Here is a 24,316-nt window from a genome sequence, read left to right on the forward strand (position 1 = left end):
CCATTTGCAACAACATGGGTGGATAGAGGTAAAGAGTGTAATGCTAAGCAAAATAAGCCAGGGAAAGACCCACCATATTTCACTCACGTGGGATTTAAGAACAGGAACAAAGAAAAAAAGCAAACCAAAACAGACTCCAATACAGAGAACAAACCTGCGGTTACTAGAGGGGAGGTGGGTGGGGGGCATGGGGATTACATTTATCGTGAGCCCAGAGCAGCGTGTGGAATCCCGAATCCCGCTATGTTGTACACCTGAAACAAGTACACCTAACGTTAATTATATTAATCACACTGATGTTAAAATAAATAGAAATAAAACAAAGCTCCAGTCTCGAAGTGGATTCCCGCGTCCCCCGCCTTCGGCGGTTAATGTGCCTGTGTCCCCAGCCCCGGATCCACCTGCCCCTCCGCTACAGGTGCACCACGCGGGGCGCAGCGGCGAGGGGGCGGGGCCTGCGCTACTGCTTCCGGCGGAAGCGCGTGGGAAGATGGCTGCCGCCGAGGCCGAGCCGTGCGCTGTGCAGGCAGGTGGGGGCTCTGTTGAGGCGAGGCGAGGCGGGGCGGGGGGGGGGGGGGTCTGGTGGCTCTGCTCTCCCAGCCTGTGAACGGCACCCGCCACCTGAGGGCCTTGCTGGGCCTGGCGCTGCCCGGAACCCCTTCCCCCGGGACCCCGGTCTCGGAGGGTTGGTGAGAGCTGTTCTTGCGACTTGGGGCCGCATTGCAAACTCCCGCGGCCCCGGCGCCTTAGAGGAAGGAGTTCACAGGCTCGCGGGGGAGTTCTGGAAGCATCCTTCCTGCAGGGGCTGGTGAGCGCCGCGGTGCCTGCGTGTGATGGACCGGGTCGATGGGGGTCGGGCGCAGGGTTTCGGGAACGAGCGCTGAGGGCGGAGGGGACGGGGGGGCGGGAGGGGAGGGCAGGGCAAACCTCCCCGAGGCACGGAGCCCCGAGCTGGGTTTGCAACATCAGGAGTGAGGCTGTTGCCTGCGAGGAGAGCAGCAAGCCCGCCGAGGGCTGAAGCAGCCTGACGTCCCGGAGCGAAGCGTTTGCGTCGAGGGAGCGCGGGGGCCTCGCCTTCCGCGCGGAGGAATTTGGACTCTGTCGGAGGGCATTAGCGGGCTTCGGGGGAATATGGAGCAGGAGAGTGAGGTGATCCCATTTGCACTCTTGGATTCATTCCAGTGACTGTATAGAGGCGTGGAAGCAGGGAAGGTATCCCAGCAACCGGACGCTGGACGGAGGCCTGACGGGGGGGGGGGGGGGGGATGGGGCGGGGCGGCCCGCACGAGGCGTTTTGCACACCCACAGCCTGAGGGATTCCTTCTGCCCTTCCCTGTTGCTGTTTTGCTGGGTGTTGCAGCAGCTTGTACCAACGGCGTGGAGGGCATTGGTTCAGAGGGCACTTGGTGTTTGCAGGTGGACTGGGAGAGGAGGTGGAGGACAAAGTTCCTCATGCTGCCTTTTTTTTTTTTTTTAAGATTTTTATTTATTTGTAAATGAGAGACCCAGAAGGAGAGGCAGAGACACAGAGGGAGAAGCAGGCTCCATGCAGGGAGCCCGACGGGGGACTCGATCCCGAGATCACGCCCTGGGTCGAAGAACGAAGGCAGACGCCGTGAGATGCTTCCCCGCGAAGCCCCCCAGGCATCCCGCCTCGTGCTGCTTTTATTCCTTTCCGGGGACATCGCACTTTTTTTTTTTTTAAAGCTTTTATTTATTTATTCATGAGAGACACAGAGAGAGAGGGAGGCGAAGAAGCAGGCTCCACACAGGGAGCCCGACGTGGGACTCGATTCCGGGTCTCCAGGGTCAGCTCCTGGCCGAAGGCTGCGCTAAACTGAGCCACCCGGGCTGCCCGCATCGCAGACACTTAATTCCCTCCGGAGAAACAGGTGAGACCTTTCAATATCTCTTTTTCAGATTCCTAACGTCAGGAAAAGAACTCAAGAATTTTAAGTCCTATGCATTCTGGGTATGGTTGGTGTGTAATGAAGTTCAGCAGGATGTCTCTCTAGGTCAACAGGGCTATGATCTTGGTGATGGAAGAGGAACGTTCTGAGGACAACAGGTCCAGGATGGTGCTGTGACTATGGGCTGACATTGAAATTGAAGGTTTGTTGGATTTGAGGAAAGGCTTTCTCCACATTGGAACCATTTGGGGCCTTTGATTTCTGATCATTTAACATAAAAACTTTGTAGCAAGATTCAGCAGGAAGATAGTTTAGAAAAACCTTGAAAGGTCTGCTGTGTTGTTTCACACCACCTGCTGGATAGCCGTCCCCCCACCACACCTGCTGACCAGACCTCCCAATTGGCAGCTGTGCTTTTAAATAGCAGAGGGCAGCCGGGCAGCTCAGCTGCAACAGTGGGAGCCTTGGCCTCTGCTGATGGGGGCCGGGAGGGGAGTTTCCCTGAAATTGGTTTCACAGTTACAGGGCACGTTTCTATTTGATCCTTGGTTGTTATTCTCCAAGATAGGAGTTTTATTTTATTTATTTTATTTTATTTTATTTTATTTTATTTACTTATTTATTTATTTTAGTTATTTATGATAGTCACAGAGGGAGAGAGAGGGAGAGGGGCAGAGGGAGAAGCAGGCTCCATGCACCGGGAGCCTGACGTGGGATTCGATCCCGGGTCTCCAGGATCGCACCCTGGGCCAAAGGCAGGCGCCAAACCGCTGCGCCACCCAGGGATCCCCAAGATAGGAGTTTTAAACCCAGCCGTGCCACTGACTCCGGGGTGATACTTAACCTCTCTGATCCTTCGTTTCTTTTTTTTTTGAACAGACTTTTTTTAAAGATGATTTTATTTATTTATTCATGGGAGACATAGAAAGAGAGATGGGGGTGGGGGCAGAGACACGGGCAGATGGAGAAGCAGGCTCCATGCAGGGAGGCTGACGCGGGACTCGATCCCAGGATCCAGGGATCATGCCCTGGGCCGAAGGCAGCGCTAAACCTAAACCACTGAGCTCCCCCGGGCTGCCCTGGTGCTTCGTTTCTTTCGTTTTTTGTTTTTTGTTTTTTTTTAAAGATTGTATTTATTTATTTGAGGTTTTTTATTAGTCTATTTCCGATTTTATTTATTTTTTCATGAGAGACACAGAAAGAGAGAGAGAGGCAGAGATACAGGCAGAGGGAGAAGCAGGCTCCATGCAGGGAGCCTGATGGGGCTTGATCCTGGGTCCCCAGAATCACACCCTGGGCTGAAGGTGGCGCTAAACCGCTGAGCCACCCGAGCTGCCCCAGTGCTTCATTTCTTAAATAAAACAGGAAGACTGGCTCTTGGGGCCTCTACTATCCTTGAATTCTAAAAATTATTACCTCCTGTTTTTCTCGCTCCCTGCCAGCTAACGTGTTTTCCTGAGGACAAGCACCAGGCTGCCTTCCCTACGAGTCACCTAACTCAGTGGGGTCAGTGCTCTGTACTCATCTGGTACTCAGTTGGAGTGAATAATTGATAAGCAACGTTGTCTACACTTCGTAAGTCTTATAAACAAAAGTTATTCACATGCTCGGAAAGTAACTTAAGGCTTAGATTCTGTGGTGGTAGACTTGGATACTACAAAGTTTAAAAATTCACTTCATTGTTTAGTTATGTTTATTTAAAACAAAGTGACAAAGTGGAAGCCTCTAAAAATTAGATTTTCATTCTTTAAAGGGCATCTGGATATGGTCTCTAACTATTGCTCACACACTGGTGACCTACTTCTGCTATTGTAGAAAAGCACCGAGGATTTGCTTTTGTTGTATTTGAGTTGACAGACGTAAGAAATTTTCCTTGTTTGGTATTTGACTAGTGTTGCCTTTTTTTTTTTTTTTTTAAGATTTTATTAGAGACTGAGATAGCAAACAGAGATAGTGAGAGACTGCATAACCAGGGAGGAGAGGCAGGGAGCCTGACTTGGGTGCTCATTCCAAGGACCCCAGGATCATGAGCTGAAGGCAGATGCTTAACTGACTGAGCCACCCTTGACAAGTGTCACTATTGTCGTTGAGTACCAAAGGTGCTATTCTCCATTTGGATAGATGCAGTGGATTCCTGGGGCTGCCCTAACAAATCACCACAAACTTGGTGGCTTAGCACAACAGAAATTCATTCCCGTAGCTCTTCTAGCTCTGGAGGCTAGAAGTCCTAAATCAAGAACATGGCAGGTCCATGCTCCCTCTGAAGGCCCTAGGGAAGAATCCTTTCCTCCCAGCTCTTCCTAGCTCCTGGCAATCCTTGGCATTCTCTGGCCTGTAACTGCATCAGCCCCCTCTTTGTCCCTGTCTTCATATGGCCTTGTTCCCTGCATGTGTCTCCTCTACTTTTAAGGATTCCAGTCATGGTGGGGATCCCTGGGTGGCTAAACGGTTTGGCACTTACCTTCAGCCCAGGTCGTGATCCTGGAGACCCGGGATTGAGTCCCGCTTCAGGCTCCTTGCACGGAGCCTGCTTCTCCCCTGCCTGTGTCTCTGCCTCTGTCTCTCTCTGTGTGTCTCTCATGAATAAATAAAATCTGGAGATCCCTGGGTGGCCCAGCGGTTTAGCGTCTGCCTTTGGCCCGGGGCACGATCCTGGAGTCCCGGTATCGAGTCCTGCGTCAGGCTACTGGCATGGAGCCTGCTTCTCCCTCTGCCTTTGTCTCTGCCTCTCTCTATGTCTATCATTCATAAACAAACAAACAAATAAATAAATAAATCTTTAAAAATTAAATAAAAATACATAAAATCTTAAAAAAAAAAGGATTCCAGTCTTGGGACTTAGGGCCCAGTGTAATCCAGTATGACCTCATCTTGACTAATTATGTCTGCAAAGACCCTATTTCTAAATAGGGTCACGTTCTTAAATTTGGGTAGGCATGAAATTTTGGGGGACACTATTCAATCCCCAAAACCCCAGTTTGATGGTGACAGTTGCCAGGGGACAGGAAGTTCTGGTTGAAGGAAGGCCCACCAGGCCCGGCTCATAGTTCCCCTCATGAAGTCAGAACATGGAAGACAGATCCTGAGAGCCCCAAGCCTTCCAGGGCCTGGCGTTGCTAGTTCCTATTTCCTGTGTGTATTCTATTCCCATAACCTGAGCACATATCCTTGCATCACCAGCTCTCACAAGCAGTTACTACGTGCCCTTTGTTAGATGTGTATAGTCGAGGTGGGTAGGAAGGCAAAATGTCTTTTTTTCCTGTGCTTGTGCTACTGAGCTTTCATTTGAGTGCCACCATAGGAAGAGTGGGACTGCAAGCATGAACTCCCATATTCTCTTAGCAGGAAGCTGCAGCAGCAATCGACAACGTGGTCTGGCTGAGACTGCTTTTTTTTTTTTTTTTTTTACTAAAGCTGTTTGATGCTGCTTTATAGCACGTGGGACCCTCAGGTGCATATTGTGTTTCCAGTTTCCAGACTTGCAGAGTTATCCAGGAAGCAAAAGTTGTCATTATTTGAAAAGTATTCATGGTGAACTGGCTACTTCTAAAACGAGTTCTTACCCCCAACGTCTTCCCAGTGAATGTTTGCATAAATGCCAATAATCTTTGTCAGCCAGTGTCTCTCCGACATTTTTGTATCTATGTTAGGGGTCAGCCAGCTTCGGAGTACAGGCCACATCCAGCCTGCAGCCTACTTTTGTATGATCTGTGAGATGAATCATTTTTTATATGTTTAATGGGTTGTGGGGGTGGGGGAAGAATATGCAGCAGAGACTGTGTATGACCCACAAAAAAATATTTACTGTCTAGCCCTTGATGGAAAGTTTGCCAGCCTCTAGTCTAGGGCAGCATACCACAAATAGACTGTAAATGGATTGCAAGGTAAAACTGAATCTGGCATAAGAGGCAGGGTTTCACGACGTGTGTGAAAGCAGTCATGGAAAACTGCTGTGGTCGGCTCTTGTCAACAAAGTGCAGACTTTTGAGCCATTGCAAACTGGCACTCATGTGAAGTTAAACCAGAGAAAACCTGCAAGGATTATGATAGGCTTCAAAAGAAAACGATTTAGGGATCCCTGGGTGGCGCAGCGGTTTGGCGCCTGCCTTTGGCCCAGGGCGCGATCCTGGAGACCCGGGATCGAATCCCACATCGGGCTCCCGGTGCATGGAGCCTGCTTCTCCCTCTGCCTGTGTCTCTGCCTCTCTCTCTCTCTCTCTCTTTGACTATAATAAATAAATAAATAAATAAATAAATGAATGAATGAATAAATAAATAAGATTTAAATTCCTGCTGCTGTAACAAATGACCACCAAGTCAGTGGCTTTATTTCTTATTATTTTTAAAGATTGTATTTATTCATGAAAGACGCAGAGAGAGAGAGGGGCAGAGACACAGGCAGAGGGAGAAGCAGGCTCCATGCAGGGAGCCTGATGTGGGACTCGATCCTGGGACCCTGGGGTCACGCCCTGGGCTGAAGGCAGATGCTCAACCACTGACCCACCTAGGTGCCCCCAAGTCAGTGGCTTTAAAAACACCACAGATGCGTTATCTTGCAGCTCTAGAGGTTAGAAGTCCAAAGTGGGTTCTCACTGTGTGAGCAAGGCTCCATTCCTCGTGGAGGCTCTAAGGGAGAGTCTGTTTCTTTGTGTTTTCCAACTCGTAGAGATTGACCTCATTCCTTGGCTTCCGTTCCCTTTTATCTTCAAGCCAGCCATGGCCAGGTTAGTCTTTCTCACACGGTATCACTCTGAACCCGACTCTCCTACCCTCTGCACATTTAGAGGACCTGTGTGATTACACTGGGCACATCTGAATAATCCAGTACGACATCTTTATTTTTAAGGTCAGCAGACCAGCGACCTTAATTCCATCTGCAACTTTCCTTCCTTCTTGCTGTGTAATTCTTCATAGGTTCTGGGGAATGGGATGTGAACATCTTTGAGGGGGCCATCATTTTGCCTGCAACAGAACTCTTAAATTTGTTTCCACTCTCCCCCCGCCCCACTTTTCTTTTTAAATCTTCGTGATCAATCTTTTTTTTTTTTCCTTATGATCAATCTTTATAACTAAATGTGAAATAAGGATATTTCATGCTATGGTTCAATTTTTTTTCTTAATTGCTAGCAGTAAAATTAGTATTTTAGCCATCTGTTTCTAGGAACAAGAGCATAGCTATAATTATAACCTATATCTTACTAAATTAAGAAATCATCTTTCATATTTTTTTAGTTTTCATGAAAAGGTCCCAAAGAAACCTTTTAAAAAAAAATCTACTTCCCTTTCGCTAAATCAGTTATTCTTGGATAATAAAATAGTCCTTTATTACTTTTTCAGCAAACATGGTCCCACCAGCCAGCAATACTCTCTCTCTCTCATTTAGTGTTGGTCTTGATTTTTTAAAGTGGACTCAATACACGGTCACTGCATTTATACTTATTATTTCAGAGTTCTGAGCTCAGATCCGAAGATCATGCCAGCACAGAATTTCCTGTTGGTGTTGAAAGAAGTGTGCGGTGGCTCAGGGACATTTTATGATTAGCTTTGTGCTTAGCTTGCTATTGGGGGGTGTGGGCTCCTGGCACAGACTTAATCATGAGCAGGGCTCAGACTTCTTAGAAGTAAAAATCTTTTTTTAACCTAAATGAGGTTTAAACAGCTAAGTTGTATTGCAGGATGGCTCTGAACTCTTTGGGCGGACAGTTCGTGTCCGTTTAGCCAACCCAGTGAGAACTGAGGGAGGCTCATCCAGACCAGGTGAGTGGGGGCACCGCAGATGCCTCATCACATCCTCAACTTTGGCCTCTCTTGCTTTTTTATCCCTGTCTCACTTCTGCTGCAGGGGTGTTCACAGTTAGAGAGCTGTAGAGTGGGGAAGAGAATGCAGCACCTCTGTGGAAAGAGAGTTTGAGATTCTCCACAAAGCTAGAGCCACTGTCCCCATAAAGTCTTGCTCTGGGCCGTAGATGCAGACTGGGCCTATCCAGCCCCGACAGTGGCTGGGACTTCCCTTTTGGCTCGGCTTGGTCCTCCTCTGTTTTTGCCATCTGTGTCTGCCAAGAGCTGGACCTGAAAGCCTAACATTTCCCAGTGGCAGCGTCCCTTGTCCTCAGAGACAACTTCTGCCTGTGAGAGCCCCATGGGGCGTCCATGTGGCTGACAGCCGCAAAGAACTAAGTACAGTCGGGGCAGGTGGCCGGTAGCTTGAATTTCTTAGCATTTGTTCAATTCTCTGCCTTTCAGTGTGGTCAGATGATGACTGATGAAGATTTCTGGGAAGACCCTTTGAAAAGAATAAAGAGGAGGAAGGAATGGAGCCTCCCAAAGTGGAAACCCAGGGGGTGAGATCGAAGCCCTGGGCTTCCCCAGGAGCGGCTGGTACTTTCCCCGCAGGGCGCTTAGATGTGAGTGGCGATGGGTGAGGTGAATGGAGAAGCCTGCTTCTCTATCCGTGTGGGGCTTGAGATGAGAAGTATCCTCCAGCATGCTTGGGTCCCAACTTGAGATTGCTCAAACTAGGCGGGGGTCTGAGATGCGAAGGAACAGTGAGGACGCCCCCTCGCCGGCATCCTGCATCCTCCTGACCTTTCCTGCACTCTCACTGTGAAGACTTTGGTATCAGGCTCATACTCTTCCTCTTCCTGGCCTGATTCCGGGGAGCCCCAGCCCCTCAGATGGACCCAAGTGCCAGCATTTTCTCCTGCTTCTCCATACCCCACAGTGACGTTGCTTCTGGGGTTAGCCAAGCTGCTCGTCTGTCCACCTTTAGAGCAACAGTGTTTCTCTGAGTTCCTCCCTTAGCCCTTGGCTCGTCTCTGCACGCTGTCCTTGCAGTTTCGGCCACTTGGCCAGTGTCTGAGCTTATCACAGCCACTCAGCCTTGTGCTGACTTCCAGATCTCTAGGGCCAGCCTTGACCTCTCTCCTGAATTTCATGTGTTCCTGCCTGCATGTCTTCCAGGCACCATAAATCAACATAGCACGTCCCAAGTGAATTTCCTCTCTCCTTCCGCTCTGGTCATCCTGAGGACCCGATCTTAGTGAACTTTGCCATCTTCCGCAGTCACCCAACCCAGGGACTTTCATGACCTCTCCGGTCCTCATCACAACCCACACCTACTGCATTGCCATATCCTGCAGTGTTCTCCTTTACATCTGCCTGAATCTCTGCTCTCCTGATTGCTTCCGCCACAGTAGCTTGGCGTAGCCTCTGTCGTCTCTCCTACAAATAGCTGGTCTCCCTGCCCCGGACCTGCTTCCTCCTATCCCGAGTAGCCGGAGGGAGCTTTCTAAGGCACACAGTTGACCATGTGGCTCTCCTCAAGCAGCCTAGGGGTGCCTCATCTGTAGTGGGGGACAGAGGGGCTTTCCATGTTTGGACCCCACTCATCTCTCCACATTGTATCCCTAGTTTGCATTCTAGAATAAAGTTTGTAGGTATAAATCTCTGTGTTTTCACACATGCAGTCCCTTTGCCTAAATTCCCTTTCCAACTGACTTTCTCTCGCTAACTCCTACTCAGCTTTTATAGCTGAGCTCAGCTGCTGCCTTCTACAGGGAACTTTTCTGACTCCTCCAGTGAAGTGAGATAGGGTCCCTTCTGGGCTTCTGTGGCCTCTGGGCTCCTGTGGCAACCTCAGTCCTGGCATTTTATGGTATTATTTTGACATTATTTATTTAAAAATGTTTACATGTTGCTGACTCTAAGTGCTTTACAAATGTTGAATCCTAACAATAATCCTTTGAGCTAAGTACTAATAACTGTCTCCAACTCGAGGTGACAAAACTGAGCACCGGGCGATCAAGTAACCTGTCCAACATCATGCGGCTCAGAAGGGTGGAGCCAAGATTGGAACAAAGGCTGTGTGCCTGGCACTGGGGTCCATGTGCCTCTCGCATTGGTGGCCGACCTCCCTCCTCCCCTCCCCCACCTTTGCCGCTGGATCGCCAGCTCCTCAGGTACCTTACTTAACATCTCCAGCACTTGGCCTGAAGGCTCAGCGTGCACACATTGACCGATTAATCCACACCACAGGTAGGTCAGAGACGGTAGTTTTCTTTAGCAAACAAATGGGTTTGTCCTGAATGTGTATGTATCAGCTAGTCACCCTAGTCCGCGTGGAGCACAAAGCAAGGTCCAACCCCCTCACTGTCTTCTGGGCACTTCGCCTGAGTCAGAAGGCAGCCGTTTCTGCTTTCACTGCAGCCCGGCTATGAATCTGTAGAGGGTGGCATAGGTGGAGAAGGTTATGGGTCCCTGTGACATGAGTAAGGTGGGTGGGCTTGAACTGGGGTTGTTTGTTGGTTTTGTTTTGTTTTTTTAAAAATCTTATTTATTTATTTATTTGACAGAGCATATAAGCATGAGGAACAGCAAAGGGAGAGGGAGAAGCAGACTGCCTATTGAGCAGGGAGCCTGACACGGGGCTCTATCCCAGGATGTGGGATCATGACCTGAGCCGAAGGCAGACGCTTAACTGACTAAGCCACCAGATGTCTCTGAACTGGGGTCTGCAGGTGTGGAGAGCTGCACACTGCAGGCCAGGGTGTGGTTGTGTGACCGCAGGCCAGGGTGCAGCAAGCTGGTGCGTCTCAGGGCGAGTGTGATGAGGTCCTGAGCCTGTGGAATGGGGCTCAGGTAGCCGGTGCTGGGGATTCCTGTCACTGGGGGTCGGGCCGGGGACCAGGGCCCTGGCCTCTGCCTTCCGCCTGCCCTTCCACGGCCTGGGGCCTTCCCCGTCGGCACCTGCCACAGCCTGCTCGCTGCATTTGGGTCCTTGGTGTGTGTTCAGAGAACTCGGTCTCCTGGGCCGCCTGGCAGGCTCCGTTAGTAGAGCCTGCAACTCTCGATCTCGGCGTTGGGAGTTCAAGCCCCATGTTGGGTGTAGAGGTCACTTAAATAAAAATAAAACTTAAAAAAGAAAAATGCTCGCTCTCCTACCTGGGGAGTCAGAGTGCTCTCCAAACTAATGATTTCTGCGCCCAAGGAGAGCCCGCTGCCAAAAAGGCCTGGTCAAATCCTCAGGTGTACATGGACATCAAGATCGGGAACAAGCTGGCCAGCCGCATCCAGATGCTGCTGCGTTTAGACGTTGTTCCCGTGACAGCAGGTGAGCAGGACTCCGGCCCGAGGCTGGTGGCCGAGCCGGCTGGGGAGGAAGCTGCCTGGAATCTTGAGACTTCAACACCTTTTATCTGAGCCCTTCTGAGGCATCTGGGACCCCAGCCTCTTGTCACATGAGCCTGCGCAGGCATTCTTGAAGGCTTAGGACCATTAGAAAGATAGGCAGTTGCAAGTTATAAATTGTATTGTTTTTTGTAGTTTTGTTTTGATATTTTGCAGACACACAGATGCGTGGAATATTCTGTAGGGATGATAGTACGAGGATCTCTTACATATGCTTTATCCACTCACTATGTTACTTTTTTGCCCTCTATACACTTTTCCATTTAATTTACACACTCGGATATATTTCTTCCTCCCCCCCCCCCCCACCCCGGCTGTGCCAATTGAGAGGAAGTTGAAGACATCGTGCCTCTTGACCCCTAAATAGTTAAGTATATATTTGCTAAGAACAAGACTGCTTCCTTACGTGATCACAGCACGCCCGCTGAAGTCTGCACGGTATTTCCTGATCTTTGGGCCGAGTTCCGGTTTCAGCACTTCCCTAGCATCGCCCTTTCTGGGGACTGTCGTGGTCCTTCCCTGGCGAGGACTCCTGCACGGGCACGGTCAAGTCTGTAGCCTCCCTCTGTTTGGAACAGAGTCTCGGTGTCTTTCTTGATCTCGAGGATTTGAAGAGAACAGGCCTGCTCTGCAGAGGGTTTCTTAGTCTCTGCCTGGTGCTTCCCCATGTGAACGTTCTGGTAGGAACACCTCGTGTGAGGAAGCACATGACGACACTTCTAGCATTTGTGAGGTCAACTTAGGTCACTTGCTTGAGGAGAGGGCTGCCAGCTTTCTCCACTGGAAGGTGACTATTTTTAGAGCTCTAAATTAAAAGCTAACATTTATTTTCTCCTCACTACCTCCAGCTCATGCCTTGCCTTTGAGGTGACTACCATTCACAGGTATTGTGTGTTTCCTATTTTCTTGATTATTCATAATGATTGTTTTTTATCCATAATCCTCTTTTTTTTTCGGGGTGGGGGGGTTTACCAAAGTCATAATTGCACATAGTTTCAAGAAAATCCTTCTGTGACGTTTGTTACAACGTGATGTTCTGCTCCCCACCCCTCTCCCAACGTCAATTTTTCTGCCTGCCAAAGGCAACATTCATTTCTTTCAGGTGATGATTTGGCTTTTATTATATCTCTGAAAAACATGGATATGTTACCACCACTAGATTGTTTTTCACTTTTGGGCTGTTTTAGGTCAAATTTTTCTGGGAAGCAGACTCCTGGAGGGTCACCTGTGGAAAGTTTGTCAGGGGGTAATCTCGGGGACAGCTCTTGCAAGGGAGCAAGGGGAGCAGATTGTGCAGAGTGGAGTTGAGCCGCGGTGCAGTCACACAGGCCTCAGCTGGTCCCAGGGTGCCAGGCTTGGGGCCCCTGGCTTGTTCCGTACTGAGGCCTGGGGCCTGGGTGTGAGTTCTGGCTGAGGCCCAGGAGGGGTGAGCGGCTCCCTTCCACTGACGGCATCTCCTGGCATGGAACTTCTCCAGGGTCTGTGAGCGTCTCACGCTCCTGGGAGGTGAGAGAGTAAGAGTGTTGGTTTCAAAGGGGATGGAAGTGGCTTCCCCAGGCGTCCACTGCCATCCGCTTCACCCACCACTCCCATTCTCCTCGGCTGCTGCTGCACCTCGGTCTCCTCTTTCCTCGCCCAACCTCTGAAGTGTTGGAGGGACCCAGAGCTCAACCCTTGCTTTGCCTCTCTTCCCTCCCTCTTCCCTTCATGGTTCTGAACCTGTTAGCCCAGTGCCTGCCTCTTAGACCTGATGCTTTAAGTGGAAGTGAAAATCCTGGCTCACATATCTTTCCATCACATAGTTTTTCTTTTTCTTTTTTTTTTTTTTTTTTTTTTTAAGATTTTACTTATTTATTCATGAGACACACACACAGAGGCAGATACACAGGCAGAGGGAGAAGCAGGCTCCCCGTGGGGGGACCCCGGGATCACAACTCAAGCCAAAGCAGCCGCTCAGCCTCTGAGCCACCCAGGCGCCCCATCACATAGTGTTTTTAAAGAATAGTGTTATGTCATAATTGTAATATGAAAAAAAATGAAAGTGATTTACAATAAAATAGTATGTATTTTGGTATTTAAATGCTTGGCCACAGCCAAGTATGTGAAATACTTTAACTGGCCTTTCTGCCCCGAGCCACCATTAGCCCTAACTGCAGTGCCGACTGCTACAGGTGTGTTTTGTTGCCAGGATCACGGTAACATTTTCTGAAACAGTGAAAATCCCTCGGTAGAATTCTGAACAAAAGGAAAACTTCATGGTTCCTTCAGTTTATGTGGTAGGTCTATTTCTGGAAAAATTCAACGCAGAAAATAAGTTTTTGGATTTTTAAAAAGATTTATTTTAGAGAGGGAGGTGAAGGAGAGAGAATCTTAAGCAGACTCTCTGCTGAGTGCGGAGCCCAACAGGAGGCTCCATCCTGGGGCCCTGAGGTCATGACCCCAGCTGAAATCAAGACTTGGGTGCTTAACCGACGGAGTCACCCAGGGGCCCCCAAGAGTCTTTGGATTTATGTGTAAAATGGAGTTAGTTAGGTTCTTAGCTGAGATCATTATGAAGAGATTTTTCTGTGCTACATGACTTTCTCAGGGCATTGGAAAGTCAGAGAATGAAGAATAATTGTTTCTTAGGGCGTGGGGTTGGGGGGGGTGGGGGTGTCAGTCCTGAAGCGCGAACCCCTGATTTCCGCTCAGGCCTTGATCTCAGGGTAGAGAGTTCAAAGCCCCCTGTTGGGCTCTAGGCTGGGCGAGGGGCCTCCTTTAACAATGGGGGGGGTTCTTGTTACGGGGGCGCTGCGGGGCGTCTGGGTGCCTGCTCCCTTCGCACTAAAGCGGGCGCAGCCCCTCCCCGGCAGCCCCGGGACCCCCAGCAGTTCCGACGGCGAGACCGCACCTTGAGGTCTCCAGCCGCCTCCAGGGGGCAGCGGCGGCCCGTCCAGCGCCCGCGCCTCCCGGCCTCCCGCGTCCGCGTCCGCAGGCCAATCCGCCTCGGTGCTGGGCTCCCCCCGGGGCTTCCCTCGGGGCCCTGCTCCCCCCGCACCCCCGCTCAGCGCCCCGTCCTGTCCCCGGACTCCGGTCCGTCTCTGGCAGCGGGGCTCCCACCTCGCCGTCGTCGTCGAATCCGCGGGGAAGGCCGAGAGCCCCCCCACCCCGCTCGGGAGCCACGGCTCCCCCCCCCCCGCCCCCGCCCCCGCCCCGGTCGTGAGGTCGCCTTTCCTGGGAGGTTCCTCCAGCATCTGCGGGGCGCCGGCCACCAAGTGCCTCCTGCTCTGTCGGCCTCGCGGTTAGTAGCCGCTTCGGGGGCGGCACCCAGGCTTCCCTGATCTCTGCGGGATTCTAGAAGGTGTGACTGAGTATTGGGGTAGTTGAGGCTGACGTTCACCGTTCACCGGGCTGGTTTGCACTGCGGCAGGCGCCCCCACCCCACCGCCCCGAGCACCCGACCCCCAGCGCCCCCAGCGCCCCCATCACCAACATTCCCATCACCCCCAGCGCCCCCATCACCCCGACCACTCCCACCGCTCCCATCACCGCCAGCACCGAGGGTGCAGCGGGCCGTGGCCCCGTGGAGGGCAGCACGCAGGCCCCAGGCTTTGGCATTTACACCGCCAGCACACAGCCTGTGCTACCTCTCAGCCCTGCCAGACCTGGGCTTTTTAAGCTCAGGTGTTACCTCCTCCAGAATCTTACGTGGTCCTGTCACCTCTGGGTGTGTGTGTGTGTGAGAGAGAGAGAGACAGAGACATGCCCACACGTGACTGTGGGATGTGCTTCCGCTGACTGAGCAAATGTCTGTGCCGCTAGGCTGTGCTCTTCTGTAGTAGGATTTTTTTTAACGGCTTTATTTTTATTTTATTTTTTAAAGATTTTATTTATTTATTCATGAGAGAGACACACAGAGGCAGAGACACAGGCAGAGGGAGAAGCAGGCTCCACGCAGGGAGCCCGACGCAGGGACTTGATCCCGGGCCCTCAGGATCCTGCCCTGGGCTGAAAGAGGCGCTGAACCGCTGAGCCACACCCCCTCCCTGGGCTGTCCACACTAACAGTACTTAATTCTCTTTCACTGCCGGTGAATATTCACAATTTATCCATTCACAAGTTGGTGGACATTTGTGGCATCTATGCTTTTTGGGTATTAGACTAATGTGGCTATAACATTCATGTAGAAGTGTTTGTGTGGACCTATGTTTTCACTTCTCCTGGGTGCACACCTACACTTGGTATGGCTGGGGCCTGTGATAACCATGTTTCAGTATTCTGAGGAACCGTCAGACTTTTCCAGAGGCTGTGCCATTTTGTATTCCCATCAGCAGCCTGTGAGCGTTCTGGTTTCTCTGTATTTCCCATCACTGGTCACTATCTATCTTCCTTCCTTCCTTCCTTCCTTCCTTCCTTCCTTCCCTCCTTCCCTCCTTCCCTCCTTCCCTCCTTCCCTCCTTCCCTCCTTCCCTCCTTCCCTCCTTCCCTCCTTCCCTCCTTCCCTCCTTCCTTCTTCTTCATATATATATATTTCTAATTTATAGAGAAAGAGAGGCAGAGGGAGGAGCAGGCTCCACACAGGGAGCCCAACTCGATCCTGGGTCTCCAGGATCACACCCTGGGCTGCAGGCGGCGCCAAACCGCTCTGTCACTGGGGCTGCCCTCGCGATCTCTTTAACATCCTCTATTTTCCTAGTGGAGGGAAGTGTGATCTCATTGTGGTTTTTGTTTTTGTTTTGATTTTTGAGAGAGAGAGGGAGAGCGAGCAAGCAAGCAGGGAGGGGCAAACGGAGAGGGGGAGAGAGAACCCTAAGCCCACTCCACACCCAGCATGGAGCCTGATGTGGGGCTCGACCCCACAACCCTGAGATCATGCCTTGAACCCAAATCAAGAGTGAGGCACCCAACTGATGGAGCCACCCAGGTGCCCCACCCGTTGTGGTTTTGATTTGCAATTCCCTGATGGCTAATGATATTGAGTATCTTTTCATGTGTTTATTGACCATTTGTGTATCTTCTTTGGGAAAATGTCCATTCAGATCCTTTACCCATTTTTTACTTTTCTTTTTTTTAATTTTTATTTATGATAGTCACACACACAGAGAGAGAGAGAGAGAGAGAGAGAGGCAGAGACACAAGCAGAGGGAGAAGCAGGCTCCATGCAGGCAGCTGATGTGGGACTCGATCCCGGGACTCCAGAGTCATGCCCTGGGCCAAAGGCAGGCACCAAACTGCTGAGCCACCCAGGGATCCCCCCTTTGCCCATTTTTTAATGGAGTTGTCTTTTTATTATTGAATTGCAAGAGTTCTTTCAATATTCTAGGTATAGATCTCTTATCAGATACATGATTTGTGAGTGTTTCTGGCCATTCTGTGGGTTGTCTTTTCACTTTCTTTATGGTTTGCTTTGAAGCAGAAAGGTTTTGATTCTGTTGAAGTCCAATATATTTTTTCTTCCATCAGTGTGTTTTTGATGTCATAACTAAGAAGGCTCTGCCTAAACTGAGGTCATGAAGATTTATTCTTGTATTTTAAGTTTTATGGCTTCACTCTTAAATAGGGCTCTGACCCATTTTGAGTTAATTTTTGTGTATAGTATGAGAAAAGAGGTTTAATTTCCTTCCTTTGTGGATGTCCAATTGTCCCAGGCATTTGTTGAAAAGGCTGTTCTTTTCCTTGTCTTGGCATCTCTGTTGAAAATCAATTGACCATAGATGTAAGGGCTTATTTCTGGCCTTTCTGCTCTGCCTCATTGATCTGTAAATCTGTCCTATGCCAGCTCCATGGTACATTTTGAATCTGACAAGTGTGGATCTTCCAGTTTTGTTCTTTTTTTTTTTTCCAGATTGTTTTGGCTGCTCTAGGTCTCTAGCATTTCCATATGAATTTTGGGAATACGTTTTCAACTTCTGCAAAAAAAAAAGCCAGCTGGGATTTTGATGGAGATTGCGCTGAATCTGTAGATGAGTTTGGGAAGTGTCGTGATCTTAACAGAATTAAGTTTTCCAACCCATGAACATGGCTTTCTTTCCATTTGTTTAGGTCTTTAATTTCTTTCAGTAATATTTTATATTTATCAAAGTATAAGCTTCTACTTTTTAAATTTATTCTTACGTATTTTATTCTTTCGATGTTATTGTCAATGAAATTGTTTTGATTCTTTTTTTTTAAGATTTTATTTATTTCTTTGACAGAGACTGAGGAAACAAGCATGAGGAGAGGGAACAAGAGGAGAAGCTGATGCTCGCTGAGCCAGGGAGCCAGATGCAGGGCTTGATCCCAGGACTCTGAGATCATGACCCAAGCTGAAGGCGGATGCCCAGCTGACTGAGCCTCCCCTCTTGATTTCATTTTCAGATTGTTCATTGCTCCAGTATAGAGAGAAGTTGATTTTTGTGTATTGATCTTATATTCTGCAACTTTGCTGAGTTTATTAGTCCTATAGTTTTCCAATAGATTCCTTAGGATTTTTTTTATAACAAGATCATGTCATTAGTGAACTTCACTTTTTTTTTTTTTTTTCAATTTGCCCTGACTAGAACCTCTAGTACAATGTCAAATAGAAACAGTGAGGGCAGATGTCTTGGTCTTATTCCTGAGCTTCGGGCAAAAATCCCTAGTCTTCACCTTGTGGGGACTTTTGTAGGGGCTCTTTATCAGACTGAGGAGGTTCTCTTCCTAGTTAGTTGAGTATCACGAAAAGCTGTTGGGTTTTGTAAGATGCCTTTTCCATTCTATCGAGATGATTTTGTGTTTTTTTTGTACTTGATCCTGTTAATGTGCTGCGTCATATTGCTTTTTGGATGTTAAACCAGCCTTGTGTCCCTGAGATGAATCCACATTTATCTTTTGAGTGACTAGAGTGTGACTACACCAAGGCTGGGGCCAGTGTCCCCAGGGCTTACCAGGAGGAGCCTGGCTATGAAGTAGACAGTATTGAATGAATGAATGAAAGGCTAAACCAATCTAAAGTAGTTTAAACGACTCTGCTCACCACTTCATTGACTTCACCTGAGCAGAAAATGAGGCGTCCACACGGTATCCTCCTGGGCCTGAGCTGCCTGAAGGGCTGTCCACGCATGTGGGCACAGACGTCCCTCTGAGGGCCGGGCCCCAGGGTATGGGCTGAGCCGCCCCTTCTCGCCCCCAGGCCTGCTCTCTAGGGCCAACTCCGGCCCCAACACCAACAGCTCCCAGTTCTTCCTGACGTGCGGCAGATCGAGGTGGGGGGCTGCCCAGCTCCAGGTACATGGCTCCATGGGGGAGCTGGGGGGGCGCTGCTCCACTCAGGAGAGAGTGGGGGGCACGTGGGGAGGGGCCCCAAGCCACCCGTCACCCTCCACCCTCCCCGGTTTCTGCCCCCGTCTGTCCCCCCAAGGCAGCAAGGACGAGAAGCCGCAGCAGAAGGTGATCATCGCCGACTGCGGGGAGTACGTGTGAGTCTGCACGCCCCGTGTCTGCACCGCCCTGCGTCCCGGAGCGGTCACCCCGTCTCGGGGCATTGGTCCCCTCTGGGCAAGCAGGGCTTTGTGTCCCGGCTCCTGGGATCCACTTGGAGCGGCTCTTGTGCCGAGGCGGCCCGGGCTTCCTCTGGCTCTCCCCGGGGCGGCCGTGGGCCGGGAGGGCAGAGGCGCCGCTTCTTCCAGGCCTCTGCTGCCGCAGCTGCTCCTAGGCCCACCCATGTGGCTCCCAGGCGTCGCTTCTGCTAAAATAAATGCTAGTTCTTGTCCTGCTGCCTGTCAGCCAGGTCCAGGTGTTTACAAAGGTTGCGGCTGTGCCTGGACCTCCTCCTGCGACAGAGCAGAGCACCGCGCTGCCGTGTGCCTTCCCCCGCCCGGGCCGAGGCCCTGAGCGCACACCCTTGTCAGGTGGCCGCAGAGCCGCGGAGGCCGAGCTGGTGCAGGTGCCTCCATCCTGCTGTCCCTGCCTCCATCCTGCCCTCACACCTGGTCCAGAGTCGGGACGGGCACCCAGTTGCCTGTTACTCAGTCGCTGCACCAGTGGTTGGTAGAGTCCTGCCGGGCCCTGCACTTGGTGCTGGGGAGACTGAGGCACAGATGGTTCCTGGCCCCTCCCCGCCCTCCCCTAGACCCAGAGCAAGTCCAAGTCTGTGCCAGTTCGAGGCTTTGCTGCCGCTCACCCTTTGGCATGTCCCGTGTGCGGAGGCTGAGCCCCAGAAGCCATCAGTCACCAGAAACGACTCCTGGGTGGCCACTGGCTCACCTACTGCTTGCCAGTGGCTCTGATCAGGGTCTACACTCCAGCCATTGGGTGCGGCGGCTTCTTGTTTTGGGTTGAGGTCGGGTTGAGCCAGGAGGGGAGGGGAGCAGGCCTGTGACCCCGGCAGGTCCCGAGCATCCTTGGCGAACCTTGGTCTCTGGCTTCGGGGGCCTCGTCACGGTGTGGGGACTGGCAGCGGTGAGGCCATGGCTGGCGTGGCAGCTGGAGGAGAAGAGGTGTGTGGGGTACTTGACAGGCTGGCTCTAGGGATGACGTGGGGAGGGGCATGGGCTGGCCTGAGCCCCAGGAAGGAGAACAGGACGTCCATGGAGGAAACAGTTTGTCGCTGTGGTTCCGTGGCTGCCCCGGGCGGGTGGGCTGGGCACACTGGCTGGGAAGCCGGGGACCAGGAGCCCTGGGGTTGCGGGTGTGAAGTGTAAGAGCCTCCCCAGAATCTGTCACGGGGTCGCCCCAACCCTCCCAGGGTGGTGACCAAGCTTCGGGGGAGTGGACAGGTCCCGATATCCGGGCTGACGACCGAGCACCTGCTGCCTGCCTCCGCTGGGCTGGGGCTCCCGAGGGGGCTCCATGGGGACCCCATGCCTGGCTATAGGGAAGGAACGGGGACAGAACCAGGGTGCGGCTCACGGATGGAATGGCACAAGTCGTGCTTTCAAAGATTTAATAACACATTTTCAAAATATATCAGGTTGAGTAAATCAGATCACCAAGCAGCGCGCAGAGCACGATCCTACCTGTAAACTACCCGTAGTGTCTACCCTGGAGACAGACGTGTGCGCGAGGAGACCAGAAGGAGGTACGGGGGATGCTGAGCTCTGTGCTGGGACTGTGTGTATTTGTATGATACTTTTTATTTTCAAAAATTTCCCTGGTGCCCACACCCCTGATATTCTCAGTGAGGAAAAGTTTTTTTTTTTTTTTTTTTTTTAGGGCCAAACGGACTTGCAGCTCTGGGTGAGAAGAGACCGTCCACAGAGCTCCAGCTCAGCATTCCGGAGGCCTGGGGACGGCGCGGGGACACAGCAGCCCCGGCAGGGGTGTGCCCCGTGCCACCTGAGGTCCCCGGGCCGGGAGCGCACCAGGCCCACCTCAGCCCGAGGCAGGACCAGTGTCGGTTCCAACACAGGGGCACCTGCTGGATGTGCTCTGGGAGGAGCAGCCTCGAGTGCAAGGCCGCCGGGGAGGCCCAGACGGGCACATTCCCGTAAAGCAACACCCGCTGACCCCGGCGGCCTTGCCAGGACAGAGCCAACGCCCTGAGGAAAGCCCTCGAACCTGCGGGGGACCTCCTATGTCACTGGAACCAGCCGCAGAGCTGGGAGTCCAGGCCGGGTCTGCTCCTCGACCCACAGCCCCTGGTCCTGTGGCATTTTGGGCGTTTCTTGAAGCACGTTACCCACTGTCCTCCACAGCGACTCACGGACTGAAGGCCCGGTGAGCCGGCGGGCGGGCGGACGGTGCCTGGTCAGCGCCCCCGACATGGCTGTTCGTCCAAGGCCAACGCCCCCCCCGCCCCCGCCTTGACCGCATCCTGGGTGGCAGGTGAGCCACAGGAATGAGTGGGCTGTCCCTGCACTGACTCCGCGGCCTTCTCGGTTGGGGTTCGGTCTGGTGGTCGCCTGCACGGCCGTGGGCTCCAGAAGTCAGCTACGGTGCGGCAGGGGATCCAGATGGCCATCCTCACGCACCCCAGGGCACACCGGGCAGGGCCCCCAGCCCCGGCATGCGGGCTACACGCTGGGCATCCAAGAGCCCAAGTGCAGGTCGGAGGTTCCCAGGCCTTCGCTGCCCTTGGTGTTGGGAGGCGACCGCTGGTCACTAAGGTCCCGAAGCGGCAGCTGGACACGGGAGCAGGGGAGACTAAAGCTTGACCCCGAGCAGGACTCGTCAGGCAGCACACGGGTCAGAGGCTGCGGGGGAACCAGACAGAACCCGGGTCTCCGGAGTCCAGGCGCACTGCGCTCGGGGCGCTGCCAGGCCGCGGTCCAGGCCCCCTGCACCCAGTCCGGCCCACCCTCTGCGATCCTCGAAACCGGCTGTCCCCCAACAGGGCCCGGCCTCCACACCGGGGTCCCCTCCTCGGCGGGGGCAAGGTGACTGCGGGGATGCGCCCCGGGGCACGGTGCTCCCACCTCTGCCGGGCCTGGGGGGCTGTCCAGCCTTGGCGGCGGCTCTGAGGAGAGCAGCAGTTTCAGGGAGCGCCCTGCCCGGACCCCTAATTACTGCCTGTCGCACCCTGGGACACAGGCCGCTCTTGCTCACAGGTCTGGGCTCCTGGGCACAGCGGGGCACGGCAGCAGCGGCCTGTTCTACCTCTGGGGGCTCCCCCGCGGCTCCCCCTGCCCAGCCTGCAGGGGCCCCGAGAAACGGGCTTCATCTTAACTCTGAGCGGCCGGTGGGTGTGTGGGGTCTTGTGCTGACGGTTCTGAGGGCCCATCGGGGGTCAGTGGGAGGCACACCGGGCCGGGTACTGATGGCGCCGGTTGGGGCCGCCACAGCCACTGCCTTGGCTCTAAGAGTGGTGTCTCTCAGGGTGGAGAAGCTGGCGGGAACTGGGCGCCCCAAGGTTGTTTGTGGGGTGGGGGGTGCTCACACCTCTTCCCCAAGGAGGGTAGGCAAGTAGGTGCTGCAGTGGCCTGGTGGGTGGCCAACGAATGCGCCACGTTAGGAGCCCAGTACTTGCTGTGCTGAGGGCAGGAGCCCTGCTCAGAGCCCAGCTGGTCACCCTCGGGCCGGGGCCACCTGCAGCGCAGGCTGGGGATGGCCAAGGACATGTCCTAAGACGGGACATCAAAGCGGCACCGCGCGGGCAGCACTGCTGCGTCCTTCAGGCCTGTGAGGCTGGGCCAGCAAGTCTACCAGAAACCCCAGGGCTGGGCAGGGCACCCCGGCAGGCATATGTGGCCCTCCCTGCCCTACCCCCCCCCCCCCCCCGAGCAATGGTGGCTTGTGAGTGTTCCCTGCCTGCAGGAGAGGGGGGCAGGGCCTCAGTGGCAGCCACACGCCCTGACCACCATGTTGCGGTGCTTGCGCAGGATGACGTTGTTGCTGCTGTCGTAGTAGAGCACGGAGGTGGCGCTCAGCTTGGTGGGGGCGCAGCACGCCTTGGGGACCGCATCCGGCTTCATCAGGTGCACCTGGCCAGACGGGGCGGCGGGCAGCGGCATGAACACGGGGCTTCCCCGAGCCCCCACCCCCTGCGCCCTCCCCACCTGCAGCAGAGGCAGGTGCAGACATGGAGACGTGCCCCACCCTGTCCCCGCCCCACTGCCCTCAGGGCACCCCCTGGGCCCCAGCCGGCTCCCCTCAGACAGGACAGCCCAGCACACGGTGCCCCTCCGGGTGCCCTCCGCGCCCCTCTGTGCCTCTGTGATGTGCCCCCCCCCTTAGCCGTTCGTGGTCTGTCTCCCTCCCACGTGCGAGCCGGTGATGGGCACAGGCCTGGAGATGGCCCAGCAGCCTAGGCCCGCCCCTGGGGTGTGCAACGCGCTTCTCCCGCAAAGCGCTTCCCACACTGGAGCCCACCTCTAAGGCCACGACTGTTCTGGACAGACCAGGACTGAGGCCCGGGGCCTGGGGGCGGCACGAGGCTCCCCGCGTGGCAGTGCGACCTGGGCCCAGTGCACTGACCTCTTACCCCCTCCCCCCAGCCCCGCTGCCAGGAACGAGCCCAGGGGAGCGGCCTTTCAGCCTCCGAAAAATACGCCCCTGCGCCGAGAGGACGGGCTGCAGCGCCAGCGGCCGGGCAGGGGCCACATGCAGGGAGCCTGGGTGGGGGGCTGCAGGGGCGAGGCGGCCTCCCCGCAGCCCTGGCAGGGGCGCCGCGCGGGACCCGGACGAAGCCGTCTGGTGGGGGGCCCGCCGGCACCTGCCCCCCCCCCCCCCGGGCCCGGTCTTGGCCCCGTAGGCCCAGCGCGGAGCCGCCTGCGGAAGGACGCCGGTTGCTCGGGGCCCAGCAGCCTCGCGGAGGCCCAGCCTGGCGGGGACGCGGCTGCCACTGCCCCCAACGTCCCCACCTCCACGCGCCGTGGCTGGGCTTGGTGTCCGTGGGCCCACGGGACAGAAACCGGGGGACACGGCCGCCCTGCAGCAGCCGCGGGGCTCTGTGGGCTGGAAACCCGCAAGGGCCGCTCCTGAGCTGGGGCTGGGGGGGACGTCGGGCGCCACCGGGCGCGGCCTGAGACTCCCCGCAGACGACGGACAGAAAGACAGGCCTTTGTCCCATCTGGGCCCAGACCAGGGACTGTGGAGGCCGCGGTGCCAGCCCACTTAGCTTGGTGTGGGCCCTGGGCGAGCAGGTCACAGGGTCTGTCACTGGCTGGGCCGCTCTGGGTACAGTCACGACCCTGCCAAGGGGATACAACGACTCTCTGCTCGTTCCCCACACCAGCGTATCCAGGACACAGGCCTCACGCCAGCCCCACCGGGATCGGGGCACAGAGATGTCCCAACCTGGTCCCCACTCTCACGGACTCCATGGGGAGGGAAGGGGACACAGGGAATATTCCAGTCGGCACCCAGGACCTCGGGGTCAGCACAGCCCTCCAGCCCAACGGGCTCACCTGCAGACCCCAGGTGCCCCACTCCCTGCCCCTCCCGAGGGCCGCCCCGCCTCTGCCCTGTACCACACCCTGGCGGTGGCCACCACAGCCCCCCGCTGGCACCCTGCCTGCCCCGCCCCACCCCTGTCCTTCTGCGCTGCAGCCGGAGCAGCACTTCCAGAGAGCAAGGCAGGCGGTGGCACTTTGCACCTGCTTGCCCCTGGACAAGGGATTAAGTCCACCCACCTGGCCCTTCAGGCAGGACCCAAGGCCTCGTGAGCGGCCCCTGACCCCCGATGTCACCTGCCACCCGAGCCCACCCAGCCAGCCGGACTTGGGAGCTGCAGGGGCCCCTCGGCCTGCAGGCCCTTGAGCCCCGGGAGGAGCAGGAAGCAGGTGCGTAAAGGGCAGCTGGGGCTCACGTGCCTCATCCCACTGAGCTCCGGGCAGAAGGCGGCT

At 54.2% G+C, this 24,316-nt stretch overlaps 1 protein-coding gene and 1 long non-coding RNA gene across 6 annotated transcripts in view; one reads left to right on the forward strand and one right to left on the reverse strand.

Annotated features, from left to right (window-relative positions):
* Positions 1 to 482: 482 nt before the first annotated feature.
* On the forward strand, positions 483 to 19,145 carry LOC129520844 (uncharacterized). 5 transcript variants are annotated; one of them, XR_008666686.1, is made up of 9 exons: positions 579 to 808; positions 1,479 to 1,892; positions 2,016 to 2,112; positions 3,353 to 3,485; positions 7,586 to 8,314; positions 9,687 to 9,944; positions 10,262 to 11,980; positions 18,226 to 18,320; positions 18,454 to 19,145. It is a non-coding gene; the product is annotated as an uncharacterized LOC129520844 (long non-coding RNA). The 5 variants fall into 5 exon arrangements; XR_008666685.1 differs by having other exon boundaries at positions 7,586 to 7,667; positions 8,154 to 9,944; XR_008666684.1 differs by lacking the exon at positions 579 to 808 and adding an exon at positions 483 to 530 and having other exon boundaries at positions 7,586 to 9,944.
* An 815-nt stretch (positions 19,146 to 19,960) lies between these two features.
* The window catches only part of LOC129520843 (bone morphogenetic protein 8B), a 32,559-nt gene continuing 28,203 nt past the window's right edge, over positions 19,961 to 24,316 (reverse strand). Inside the window, exon 7 of the mRNA XM_055342047.1 lies at positions 19,961 to 22,453. Coding sequence (XP_055198022.1) covers positions 22,304 to 22,453 — 150 coding nt within the window. The 3' untranslated portion in view covers positions 19,961 to 22,303. The remainder of the gene's footprint in view (positions 22,454 to 24,316) is intronic.

Source organism: Nyctereutes procyonoides, unplaced genomic scaffold (assembly GCF_905146905.1).
Source record: "Nyctereutes procyonoides isolate TBG_1078 unplaced genomic scaffold, NYPRO_anot_genome, whole genome shotgun sequence".
Lineage (NCBI taxonomy): Eukaryota > Metazoa > Chordata > Mammalia > Carnivora > Canidae > Nyctereutes > Nyctereutes procyonoides.